At 35.5% G+C, this 14061-nt stretch overlaps 1 protein-coding gene across 1 annotated transcript; it reads left to right on the top strand.

The window, feature by feature from the left end:
* The first annotated feature begins 10901 nt into the window (after positions 1-10901).
* Positions 10902-12599, top strand: LOC123198120 (cytochrome P450 89A2-like). Its single transcript, XM_044612738.1, has one exon. The coding sequence runs from the start codon at positions 10928-10930 to the stop codon at positions 12458-12460; it is 1533 nt and encodes a 510-aa protein (XP_044468673.1). The 5' UTR covers positions 10902-10927; the 3' UTR covers positions 12461-12599.
* The last annotated feature ends 1462 nt before the right edge of the window (positions 12600-14061 follow it).

Here is a 14061-nt window from a genome sequence, read left to right as displayed (position 1 = left end):
CTAGGGCTTAACTCTTAGGCATGTAAGGTATTACTATATATTGGAACCTCTTTACTAACTCTTGGGACAACCCTTAGACTTTTAGCTCAATTCCTTTCTCTTCTCTCTATTTTGCTCTATACACATAAGTATATGCTTCTTGACACACAAGGGTGTGCCCTTTTTGTTTTCTTGCACATAGCTAACCTCCCCGTGACATCTTCCTATGTATTATTTTTCCTGTGCACATGAGTGTGTGCTCTTACTAACATAGGTATGTGCACCTTAGATATTTATTTTACTTTTCTTTCTACAGCTTATCTTAACCGTGTCATTTTTTAATAATATTTTGATCAATTCTCCCTTACATACAGTTGTGCTAAAGTTATGCATGAGAAGTCCACATATCATAGTTGATTGATCACCAATCAATGACATCTAACAGTCATCGAAATGTTGGAAAACGTAACTTGAATTTTGGGTTTTGCACACACGGTCATGTATCCCACACCATATAGCCATGTGGTGAGTCCAAAATGCAGAAAACTCATAATTTGAAACCTAATTCGATCTTTATCAAAACCTTTTTCCATTCCAACAATTTAACACATCACTTACATGAATTTATATCTAATAGATCATTGATAAAACACACATATTTATCTAAGCTTTCATGTGCATAAAATCATAAGAATTGCATAAAATAGTGACATGAGAATCCATATCTTCACCTAAACATTCATCATATTATTTTGATTATCTACTTACACATTCATTATCAACAAAAACCTTTTTTTTTGCTATTTAAATCGAAAGTATAAAGACCAATCATGACAACAAATAAACAAACATATTCGACTCACACTCATAGCAGAAATCATAACGAATTACAACTCTCATCGACACTATCAAAATAAGCATGATATTATACTTTCATTCCATGATAAACTAATTCATATAAAAACATCAGACAACCTCAATGTGAATCAAAAGGGGATAATAGGTCCTACTTACCTCAAATTCGTGAAGATCCAAGTGCACATGTAGGCTTCCTTCTCTCTAACTTTTCTCCTTTCCATAATGTTGGAAGTCGTCATTGGAAGTTGCCAAATCAAGGCTTAAATATCAGAGCCAAACACCTTTCTCTCTCTGTGATAAAAGTCATGCATTTGATTAAGGAAAAAAAATCCCTAAAACACAACAATGTGCCTTTTATAAAATTGAAACACTAACACCACACACAAGCGTATGACCCCTATACACGGTCATGTGTCATGCAATTTGAATTTTATATGGAATCCATATCATCTGACTAACGTGCAATTGATACATAGGCATGACCTCTCTATACATGATCTTGTGTCACTAAAAACTCTCACTTTGACTTTCAATTCATATTAACTCATTCATGTAACAATTAGATTCATATTTAAAGACTGTTTTACTCTCTAGATGTACATGTGAGTGTTACAATCAATCCAATCAAACCTTTACATTAATATCAGTATGTAAAATTTTATAATTACTACGACTTAAACTGAGTCCATCTAGGCTAAAGAATATGCACTAAATACAACAAAACTATAAATTTATTTGGATGAATATTGTTTTAATGCTTATTTAATTTGTTAATAGTCTAACCAAACTCTGATTGATCAAGACTCAAAGTAGTCCCCTGACGAGCTCAATGCTTTATCCAAGCCTAAAAATATTGCCTTCACAATTACTTCATTAAGTCATTGTCTTATTCTTTTTTTATTTGCGGAAAATAAATTCAATCGTGTTACTTTGGAAAATTACTAATCCATTCAAACAATCCCTGTATGAGTGTTTAATGTAAATATTTTTTAAGGTAAATTGTTAGAAATTCACATTCAATATTCAAGGTTTTTGATTCAAATAATAACATTGTATATGTCACTTACCAAAACATAAAAACTATGTACATTGTAAAAAAAAAAAAAAATTCATTGTGATAATGATTCTGATTCAAATAATGACATTGTATATATTAAGAAAAATTCAATGTGATAATAATTCTTGTTGGGTGGCTAGAACCTTCCATTTGAAAAGCTATTTAATTTTGCATGGAATTGTAGAATCTTCTGTTAAGAGATACATAATATTTAGTGTGGGAGGGGTTTAAAGCATAGGTTGACTTAAAATAAGTGTTTCTAAAATTAGGTCGGATTACCTGATTTGATGGATTAAATTATTAATCAATTATAATTTGATTTGATTTTAAAATTTATATATAAATATTAATTTCTTTAAAATTTAATTAAATTTGATGTATATTTAAAATTAATAATTTATGATCAATTTTTTTAACTAAATAATGGAATGTTACTTATTTAATTAATAAATATTTTATATTTAAAAATATAATAAATATTTTATATTATTTAAAAAATATAATAATTCAATAATATATTAAATTTTTTTTTGGTAAGTAATAATAAATTTATACCAAATAAAGGATATACAAATGTTTATCTAGGACAAAGCCCCTAGATTAAGCTTTACACAAGCATACCTAGGACAAGCCCTAGGTTATGCCGTAACAAACAAGAAATCTCTAAAACAAACAATGGATCATATTGATCCAAGGATACATCTCAAAACAATCACTTTAAATGGAAACACCATACTTTGCCCACTCAAATATTGAATTAGGGACACCCCAATTGTTTGCAATTGACACATTCTCACTAGACTTCTTCACTTTCTTCAAACAACTTATCCTTACTCTAACACAATCTTTAATAAGAATTGTGACTCTCTCCTTTGGCACTCCACCTCTTCCAAAACAAATATCATTCCTAGCCTTCCAAATGTGGTAGACGGTTGCACCAAAACACACCTTACTCACAATATTCTTGAAATCGTCCTCCTTCCATTTGCTAGCCAATTCCTCAATCAAATTGGTCCACGACATGAGATTGAGTTGTTGATTACAAAGGTTTAGCACTTCATTCCAGATTTGGGAGCTAAATACACACCTAAAGAAGAGGTGATCCATGCATTCCGGCTCCTCATTGCACAAAGGGCAAGAATTGTGAGAGATAACGCCAAATCTCACTAATTTATCCCTTGTCATAATTTTGCCTCTAATACCCAAACAAACAATGAAGGAGTGTCTTAGGAAGTGCCTTTTAAACCATACAAGCTTGTGCCAAGTAACCTTTTCCCTTCTAACCCGAATTACCTCCCAAGCCGATTTGATGGAGAAAATGCCGCTAGATTTGGGGGACCAAATAAATGAGTCTTCTCCACCCATGGGGCAGCAAGGGAGAGCATCCTTTATTTCCAAAAGGTGACTTGAGTTTGCCACTGGCCATTTCCACCTATGCTCCTCAACAACTTCCTTTACAAGTGCATTCTTAGGAATACCCGAATCATAGATAATCCTAGGTCCATATTTATCCAACAATGGTCCATGGGGATGCCAATTGTCATGCCAAAGAAATGTGTTTTCCCCATTGCCAATGATCTTCTTAAACTTGGGCTTCATAAGCTCCCTTAGGCCTAGGATCTTCCTCCAAACCCATGAACTCTCACTATTAGGATTTATTTCCCAAAAACATTTTCCTCTTGCTTGTTGGTTTTAACCCATTCCACCCAAAGAGAATGCCTCTTATCCTTGAGAATCTTCCACATATTCTTTATTATGGCAGCTTTGTTCCAAGTTTTGCTCCTCATAATACCTAAGCCTCCCTCCATTTTAGGAACACATACCTCATCCCAAGCAACCTTGGCCTTCTTACCATCTATAGCAGCACCACTCCAAAGGAAGTTCCTTAAGATTCCGTCTATCTCCTTATGGACACTTGATGGGAGAATAAACATAGATGACCAATACACTTGAATGCTAAAAAAGGACTGCCTTGATAAGAATGAGCCTCCCCGCATAAGATAAGAATTTGCTACGCCATGAGGTGATTCGCCCAACAATCTTTTGAACCAGCAGCTTGCAATCACAACTCTTGAGCTTTGATGAAGTTATTGGCACACCTAAGTATTTGAAAGGCAGCTCTCCCACCTCCATATTGATTATAGCCGAGAGTTGAGTCTTCTCTTCTTGGGATACCCCGGAAAGGAATATATTGCTTTTATTGCAATTCATTTTGAGCCCGGACCATTTATGAAAGAGGATTAGAGTATTTTCCATAAGGGAGATGGAAGCATAATCCGCCCTACAAAACAAAATAAGATCATCGGCAAAGCAAAGATGTGTTATATTGTTTTCCTTGCATTTCCAATAATGGCCAAAAGAAGGTTGGTTCTTTAATTCCCCAAGCATACGTGAAAGTATCTCCATTGCCATAACAAAGAGGTAAGGGGATATAGGGTCCCCTTGCCTTAAACCATGAGAACTCTTAAAAAAACCAACTAATTCACCACTGATCCCCAAGGAGAAAGAAGGAGTTGTAATGCAACTCTCAATCCAGCCTATAAATTCCTCCGGAATACCAATTGCTCCAAGAATTGCAAGAATGAAGTCCCAATGTACCATGTCATATGCCTTCAAGAGATCAATCTTCATAGCACATTTCTTATTTTTGCTGAATTTGTGAAAGTTATGCATAAGGTCTTGGCACAACATGATGTTTTCTCCAATATTTCGTCCACCCACAAAGGCTCTTTGAGCTTTATCAATGAAGTTAGGAAGGATAACTTTAAGCCGGTTTGCAAGGATCTTGGAGATACATTTGTAGATAGTGTTGCAGCAAGCTATAGGCCTATAGTCTTTGCACATAGAAGAGTTGGCCATCTTAGGAACAAGAGCAAGGATAGTACAATTTACCTCTTTAAGGAGATGACCCGAGGAGAAGAAATGCTTGATTGCTTTGATCACATCACTCCCCACAATCTCCCAAGCTGCCTTAAAGAAGAAAGCACCATAGTCATCCGGCCCCGAAACTTTATTGTTGTCCATTGCGAATATCGTGGATTTGATTTCCTCCTCCTCCACTTCCTTGATCATCATCTCCTTATCTTGATGCACCATACGAAATTTGACCAGCTTTTGAATTTCCTCAATGCTTGATTTGCAAGAATTCGTGGAGTTGAGAACCTTCTTGAAATAGCTTACAAACTCCTTTTTAACTTCTCCCATATCACTCACAAAAGTCCCATCATCAAGGCTCACTCCTTTAATAGAATTTCTACTCCTTCTTGCCTTAATACATTTGAAGAAGTACTTGGTATTTTGATCCCCTTCTTGTAGCTAATGGACCTTTGCTTTTTATCGAGCCAAGGATTCTTCAGCTTCACTAAGTCTACTATAGTTATCCAGCCATGTTTTTTCTTCCTTAGCTAAATCTTCATCTAGAGGGTAGATTTGGAGCCTATTTTGAGCATTTTCCAGGTTATATCTAACTTCCACCACCTTTTCGAAAATATTCCAAAAGCCATTCTTATTTAACTTCCTTAAAGCACCTTTTAATCCCTTGAGTTTGTTGACAAGATTGAACATAGGGCTGCCCTCAAAATCCTCTTTCCAAGCCTCCTTTACAACCTTGAGGAAGTTTTCATGATTCGCCCACATGTTGTAGAATTTGAATGGGATCTTTCTCCTCTCCTCACCACCCCCACAAGTCACCACACAAGGAGAATGATCTGAAATGGAAGGATTGAGAAAACTAGCAAAAGAATCCGCAAAAACATCACTCCAATATTCATTGCCAATAGCTCTATCCAATTTACATGCTATTCTCCTTTGCCCTTCACTAGAATTACTCCAAGTGAGATGATTCCCCATATACCTCAAGTCATCTAGATTTGCCTCTCTACAACAATTGTTTAGATCATCACAATAAGTATCTCCCCTCAAAGCCCCTCATATTTTTTCATTTGGACCTCTGATGGAACTGAAATCACCCATAATTAGCCAAGGTTTACTTCCCATCTGATTTGAGTGTTTAATTATTTCCCTCCAAAGAGTTTTCCTCTCCAAAGGTTGGTTAAACCCATACACTATAGTTAACGCCACATGGGTTTTCTCCTTCACTAACCATGCATCAAGATGAATGAATTGGGGAGCCTTTTCTTTAATGTCTATACTGATAGCTTCCTTATTCCATCCTACCCATATTCTCCCATTAGAGCATACACCATTATTATTGTCATACTCCCAATCTCTCATAATATTACTTGTCACTCTTTGAATATTATGAGACCCTACTTTAGTTTCTAAAACAGCCATGAAATCAATATTATTCTGAAGAATAAGATGTCTAACCTCCCTTTGCTTGATAGAGCATTAAGGCCCCTAATATTCCAGCATGCAAATTTGGTCATTTGGAAGAATGGGGTGGAGAATTTGCTTTCCTTTGCTTTGCCGATTTCTTCCCCAAGTTCCTACTCTTCAAATCAACATCCTCCTTCCTAAAGTCCGTCTCATCCACCTTAAGCTTTCCACCAAATGGAACCATTGCCGGAGAAGCTTCTTGATCCATATTCTCCGTATCACTTAACTTCAGACTTGTGTATAAAGGAGATACTTCACTCTCACGTGCACTCCCACTTGCTGCCAAGGGAGGACAAGGCTCTTTCGACGTGCTAGCTTCACTTTCATACCTCTTTTCTTCCATAATTGCATCACCCAAGGTGTTCCCATGCGTTACTTCCTGATTCGGCTTTATTTTATCTTTCTCCAGCTCTTGAGACTCTTTAATAGCCAAGACAGAAAATCTATTGCTCTTATGTGCAAACACATTTTTCCCCATAGGCTTTTGCAACTCCCCTACTTTGTCTTTGGTTTTCTTGTCATAGCTTTTTGTTACTTGGGCCATTTTATCTTTCCCATGCAGTCTTGTAGGCATCACAAATCCATCCACCTTCTTCAAAGAATTACGGGAAGTTATGTCATCACCTTGTTTAAATGTTAAAGAGCAACTTGTTGTGGAGTGTCCAAAACATTTGCATCCATTGCATTTTATAGGTTTCCATGCATATTCCACATTGATTACCATGGTTTCTCCATTTGGCAAAGTTAAACTAATATCCTCGGGGCATTCCAAATCCACCTCTATCTCAATACAAACTCTAGCATACTCCAATCTTATCCCTTCTTCAGTAATGGAATCCATATAAAGAGGATTTCCAATTGCACTTGCTATGTAGCTAAGTCCTTTCGGAGTCCAAAACTCAAGGGGAATGCCATACATTTTAACCCATATAGCCACCTTCTTAACATCATTAATCACCATAGGGAGGTTTGTAGTCCATTTCTGAATGAGAAACGACTATCCTTGTATGGTAAGTTGTCCTTCTTTCATAGCTCTTGAAGCTCCCTCAATATCTTGAAACTTTAGAATAATCACACCTTGCCCCGAAGTCATGACATCTATGAGGCCATAAGCAGTCCACATCTTCTCCAATGCTCTCTTGATCGTCAAGAATGGTGGCCTTTTGCCAAGGAAAAAACCTACAGCGCAAGTGTTCCACTTGATTGCACCTTGCTCAGCAACTTCTTGAGGTGGTGCCACACAAATTCGCCCTTTAGAGTCTTTCCCTTTAGGTTCAAAAAACTCCAGCTTTACATTAGACTTTTTAGGGGTGAAGAGAGAGTTCCAAGGAGCTCTCTTCACCACCTCTCCATCTACTTCCGTATGCTCCACTAAGCAAGGGCCGAGATCAGACGCCTTCCCCATAGCAGGAGAATCCATACTATTTTGGTGTAAGGGAGTTGCAGCCAAGAGAGATGGACTTTGCATGGGAATAATAATACTATGCGATATTCAAGAAAAAACAGCAAGGAGGAGAACACAACAGCCAACGCACACTAAATCAGGAAAAAGTTTACTGACCACGGAAAGCAGACCTGCAGCTTACACCAAAGAGGAAAGCTGTATTAAATCACAAAACACAATCAAATTTGAAATTTGAAAGCGCTCCAAGAACAATCACAAGGAGGAAGGAGGAAAATACAAGCTGGGAAATAACAAAGAACACAGATACATGGCAGAGCTAAAAACCAAAGATGGACGTTCAAAAATGTGAAGAGGAAAACGTGTAATCAAAACAAGGAAAAAAGAGAGACTAAGAAAGGAACACACAAAACTGAAAACCTAATACTAGCTGGATGGAAAAAGGACCAAAAGAGAAAAACAAAGAGGAGAGTCACCATGAGAGGAGGCGCCGGCGACCAGTGGGGTCATCGGTTTGAAGGTTGTAGCCGGAAGGGCCAACAACCAAGGGTGAGGTTGACGGAAGTGAAAAGATTCAAAAAAAAGTGGAAAAAATTTTAGAGAGAAGGGAGAGCATTTTCAAGAGAGAGAAACTCTGTTTAAAAGGCACTGATTGAAGCAAGTATAATATATTAAATTGATCAATCATTCAATTAAATTGATCAAATTAAAGGGAAATTAAAATAATTACCCTTTTTTTATGGTAATAAAAAATTTACCCTTAATTTTGGAGTTTAAACGAAAATACTCTTATGTTAAAGGATTTAAACGAAAATACCCTAAATATCCTTAAAATACCAAAACTACCCTTCCTTTATTTTTTATTTTGGGAAATTAATTAAATTACCCTTTTTTAAAAGGTAATAAAAAATTTACCCCTAATTTTGGGGTTTAAACCAAAATACCCTTTTTTAAGGGATTTAAACAAAAATATCCCAAAATAATACTAAAACTACCCTTTTTTTATTTCTATATAAACCATAACTCTTCATTCATTTTTAACATATCTGAGAGAGATTTCTGAAAAGAGAAAAGAAGTTCATGTTCAAGATTTAAAGTGAAAAGAAAAAAGTTTATGATGTTTTATATAATAAATTATAGTTGTGCGTAAAAAGTAAAATAATAAAAATTATATGGGTTATGTTGTAAATATTATAGTAGCATAGGGTGAAATGATAGTTTATAATAAATGGTGTTAGAATATTAGATTAGATAATAGGTCAAAGGACTATTTCCCACCCAAAGTATGTTGTAATCACAACTTTTCACCCGTTAACTATGAAAATCTCATTTATCCGTCTATAGACCGTTAAAATTAACAGTTTAAAAAGCAAAATTGTCATTTTATCTATAATATTAAAAATAAATTAAAATTTAATCTAGTTTTCCCCCCTAACCCTTAAAAACTAACTATTTTCCCCTTAGCCAAGTTTTAAAAAATTGCTTTCCCCCCTTACGGTTTAGCTTTCAATCTTCGACGACGAAGCTTTCTAGAAGCATTACCATGCTCTGACCGTCTCTCTTTTCTCCTATGGAACGCTGGTCGATCGAGATCTCGTCTAGAAAGTCGAAGAGCTTCGTTCCCAAAAGAAAATGTCTGGGAAGATGAAGAGCTTCGTCGGCAGACTTTCCAGCCAGATCTCGACCGATTGACGTTCCAAAGGAGAAAAGAGAGACGGTCAGAGCATGGTGATATCTCTAGAAAGCTTTGTCGTCGGCGATGGTGTCGGGGATTGAAAGCTAAACCCTAGGAGGGGAACACTATTTTTTAAAACTTGGCCTAAGGGGAAGTGGTTAGTTTTTAGGGGTTAGGGAGGAAAAGAGATAAAATTTTAAGGGGTTAGGGTTTCGTTAATTTTAACCATTCATTGGTGGGTAAATGAGATTTTCAAAGTTAACGGAGAAACTTTGAGATAATAGCATACTTTAGGTGGGAAATAGTCCTTTGGCCTAGATAATATTAGAAAGTAAAATGATATTTTACAATGAAGAGTGTTGGAGATATGTTAGATAATATTTGAGGTAAAATGATATTTTATAATATATGGGTAAAGTGATATTTTCAGAAATTAATATCACATTAATCAAAGTATATTAATAGTCATAATATATAATTGAATTATGGAATAGATATAATTCTGTAATAGAAATATGTAAATAGTGTTTTCAATTATACTATTTATGTTGATTATATATTTTATTATACGATTAATCTAAATAGCTAGATATGCTTCAATTGATTATATATTTTATTATATGATTAATCTAAATACAAATTCATGTGGTTGACCGTCACCTCGTGTGTCAAACAACTTTTCAAATTTGTATTTCGCCCCACCATACGATTAAAACTTGCATTTTTATCCCTAACCACACGAGTTTGTGTAGTATAGGAAGTTTGAAAAATGCACAAAACCTCCCCGTCTTCGACAAATCTCATCACATGAATTTGTGTGGTCAACGTGCCATTTGCGTGGTCACTATTGAATTCGTGTAGTGAGATTTTACCTCCCAAACTTCGTTTTTTAAACACCATTTCAATAACAATCAACTCTATATCTAATCTAACACAAAAGCCCTAAGGAAATTTATCAAAATCACCAACAAATCAAACAATTTCATCAAATCTTTCAAATCGAAACCCTAACGCTAAACACACAAATTTTACATCATATCGACTAAATCTTGAACCGAAATGCATAAAGAAATGATAAGTATTGTTTTACTAATCTTTTTATCTATTTTTGTCGTCAAACATGTCATGAAAATCGTCTGAAAGAATCGATTGCATTAACTGCACGAAACGTGTGTTTGGAAATTCTATTTTCGTGTGCCAATTTGCTAAATGTGTCGTTTTCTTCGTTTTTGAAATGAGAGACATTTTTGTCTCTGCAAGAATTTAGGGCATTTTGATTTAAAATTCAAAAATACGGATAATTTTTTTGCCCTCTTAACTTTAAGGGAAGTTGTTAATTTCCCCAAATTAAAACCATCACTGCTCCGGTCTTTAGAACTTTGCTAGAACAATATTTTCGGTATCATTGAAGCGGAGAACTTCGAAGTACGATGTGTCTTCGCTTCTGTTTTTTCTTTGACTTGCACGCAACCCCAGTCGCTATCAAAATCATGATGACGTATGCATTCACGTCACGCATCATACCTAAAACCAATTTATTGTCAGAATATACTTTGCTTAATAAATAAGGTTTTATATTTATATAACCCAATAGCATTAAAACACAACAATTTTAGCAATGGAAACCTGGTACATTATCGTTCTCTCTTTCGCCATAACTGCCTTACTCAGAGCATTCATCAATCTTCTCTTTTTCAATAGAAATTCCACGAAAAAACTCCCTCCTGGTCCTCTGATTTTACCTATTATTGGTTCCTTAACATGGCTTCGCAAATCATTTTCAGAAATCGAGCCTATTCTAAGAAATCTCCATACCAAATTAGGCCCAATCATATCTCTCCGTATCGGCAGTCGACCTTCCATCTTTGTTTCCGATCGCTCAATTGCCCACATGGCTTTAGTTCAGAAGGGTGCAGTATTTGCTAGCCGTCCAAGATCTCTTCCCACTTTCCAAATAATTAACAGCAATCAACATACTATTTCTTCCTCCTTTTACGGACCTACATGGCGCCTCCTCCGCCGTAATCTCACGGCAGAAATTCTCCACCCTTCACGTGTGAAAACCTACCAGCATGCTCGCAACTGGGTCTGGAAAATTCTTGTTGAGCTTCTCAGCTCAGATTCCAAAAAGGGTGAGCCAGTTCGTGTGGTGGACCATTTTCAATACGCCATGTTTTGCTTATTAGTACTGATGTGTTTCGGAGACAAGCTTGATGAATCTCAAATCAAACGAATTGAGGACGTTCAGCGCCGAATTTTGCTGGGATTTGGCCAATTCAATGTACTCAATTTCTGGCCAAGATTTACCAAGATTGTGTTTCGAAAGAAATGGGAGGAGCTGTTTCAGCTCCGGAAAGATCAAGAAGAAGTATTGATTCCTTTGATTAGAGCGAGAAAAAAGGTGAAGGAAGAGAGTTTAAATAAAGCTAAAGAGGATGAATATGTTTTAGCTTATGTTGATACTCTGTTGGATTTGGAGCTCCCGGACGAGAAGAGGAAGCTTATTGAATCAGAAATTGTTTCTTTGGCCTCGGAATTTCTAAACGCAGGCACAGACACTACATCCACAGCACTGCAGTGGATAATGGCAAATTTAGTTAAGTACCCACGTATTCAAGATAAGATATTCATGGAGATTAAAGGAATTGTTGAAGATGGAGAGGAAGAGGTGAAAGAAGAAGAGTTGCAGAAGATGACATACTTAAAGGCAGTGATATTAGAGGGATTAAGAAGACATCCACCTGGGCATTTTGTGTTGCCACACGCTGTGACAGAAGATGTAGAGCTGAATGGATATGTGATACCAAAGAATGGGACAATCAATTTTATGGTTGCTGACATGGGTTGGGATCCGAAAGTGTGGGAAGATCCAATGGCGTTCAAGCCAGAGAGATTTGAGGGTGAAGAAGCTTATAATATTGATATAACAGGAAGTAGAGAGATTAAGGTGATGCCATTTGGGGTAGGGAGAAGAATTTGTCCGGGGCTTGGATTGGCAATGCTTCATTTGGAGTATTTTGTTGCAAATTTGGCTTGGAAATTTGAGTGGAAGAGTGTGGAAGGAGATGAGATTGATTTATCAGAGAAACAGGAATTCACCATGGTTATGAAGAATCCATTGAAGGCCCATGTTTCTCCAAGGATTAAATAAGTGAAGATCGATGTCAGCTTCTTTTACTTGTTCTTATTTGACTTTGCCGTTTTCTTTCTCAACTGAAGTCATTTAATAGAGTGGCTGTGCAGGGTTGTATAAGAAAAGATGGATAAGAAATAAAATTTTACTTGCTAAACTTGTTTACTGTTAGTCTAGTAATCGACTCAACCAAAATACAGGTTTTCCACCGAAAAAAAACACGAAAGGAGTCTGAGCCACGTAGTAATAAACAAAAGGGTTTCTAATAATAATAAAAAATTTTGGTTTTATAAATGCTATATTCATGTATCTCTCAAATGTCAATTTCCAATATTAAAAAAAAACAACATATAGAGTTGATTTTTTTTGGCTTTGAAGTGATTTTTCATCGCAAAATGGGTAATAAGGTTAATTTTTGATTTATGTTGTTACATTTCAGTTGAATTTTGTATAAATGTAAATTTCATGATAAATGTTTGGGTTAACCATTTTTTCATAAAAAAGTAAGTGTTTGAGTTGATTTTCATATTTTATAAATTTATTTGTTAAAGTTATTGGTGTTTCGGTCCCGGGTGGCGTGGATGTTGTTATTTTTTGTGCTGTTGTGATGCCAACTATTGAATGAAACAAAATCACAGTAAACTGTTGTGGCTTTAGTGTTTTGTAGAAGTTAACGCATTTAGTTTTAGCTTTTATAAGAAAAATGAACTTGAAAAAATATAGAGCAATGTTTAATGGCTATGAACAATCCAAGGATTTAAGCAAACCCATCTATCAACGACAAAAACCATCATCAATTTTTAGTCAAAAGAAAAAGGATAAAGAACTAAGTTTTCAAAATAAACATTAAACATAATATCATTTATCAAGTTCTAAGTGTTACAATAAAAATTAGATTCTTTTTATAGCTCCTAATAAAGCATTATAATAATACCATTTGAATTCAAAGTTGTCATAACATGATCTTGTTTTATGGGAACTTTCTCAAAACGGTCAAGAACAATGAGCCACTAAACTTTACAAACTTTGTCTTCTCAACAAATAGAATGACTAGTAGCCACCATTTTGTCTCTTCATAAATGTTCTCATATGTTTTGTTGAATTGATATTCAATCTTCAAACTTAGATAATACTTTAACACAATTAAAAACGAAACGAACAATTAAAAGCATAAAAATTAAACACAAAACTTTTGAACGTTCTTGAGATTGCTAAATTTAAGGATATACTGCCCAAGTTTGGTCAACTTTTTTTAACTTCACCTCCCCTGGACCATTCTTAACCCATGTAATTAAATTACATCGTAAGAAGTGAATTGGGCTAGTGAATTGGATTAAGTGAAGAAATAAGAAAATTACTTGGGCAGATTAGATTATATTTGAACTAAGAATTGGATCATTGGTTTGGGTTTGTGAATCTACATCTCCCTCTCTAGGTTGATGAGGATTTATTTTCAAATCTAAGAGGTTTTCATCCACAAGTCTCCCACATTGAAAGTTGCTAAGACTCCTCCTAAATCATCTGGAAAGGCCATCTTATAAGCATTGTCTCTAACTCTAGCCACCACTTCAAATGGAACGTCGGTCCTTGAGGATAATTTGCTTTTTTTTTTGGAAGGA

The sequence above is a fragment of the Mangifera indica genome, chromosome 2, assembly GCF_011075055.1.
Source record: "Mangifera indica cultivar Alphonso chromosome 2, CATAS_Mindica_2.1, whole genome shotgun sequence".
NCBI classification, from domain to species: Eukaryota; Viridiplantae; Streptophyta; class Magnoliopsida; order Sapindales; family Anacardiaceae; genus Mangifera; species Mangifera indica.
This window is presented reverse-complemented; position numbering and strand designations above follow the sequence as displayed.

What these genes read in the sequence shown, in the direction of transcription:
- LOC123198120 (XM_044612738.1), top strand. Translation starts at nt 10,928, where the DNA reads ATGGAAACCTGGTACATTATCGTTCTCTCTTTCGCCATAACTGCCTTA.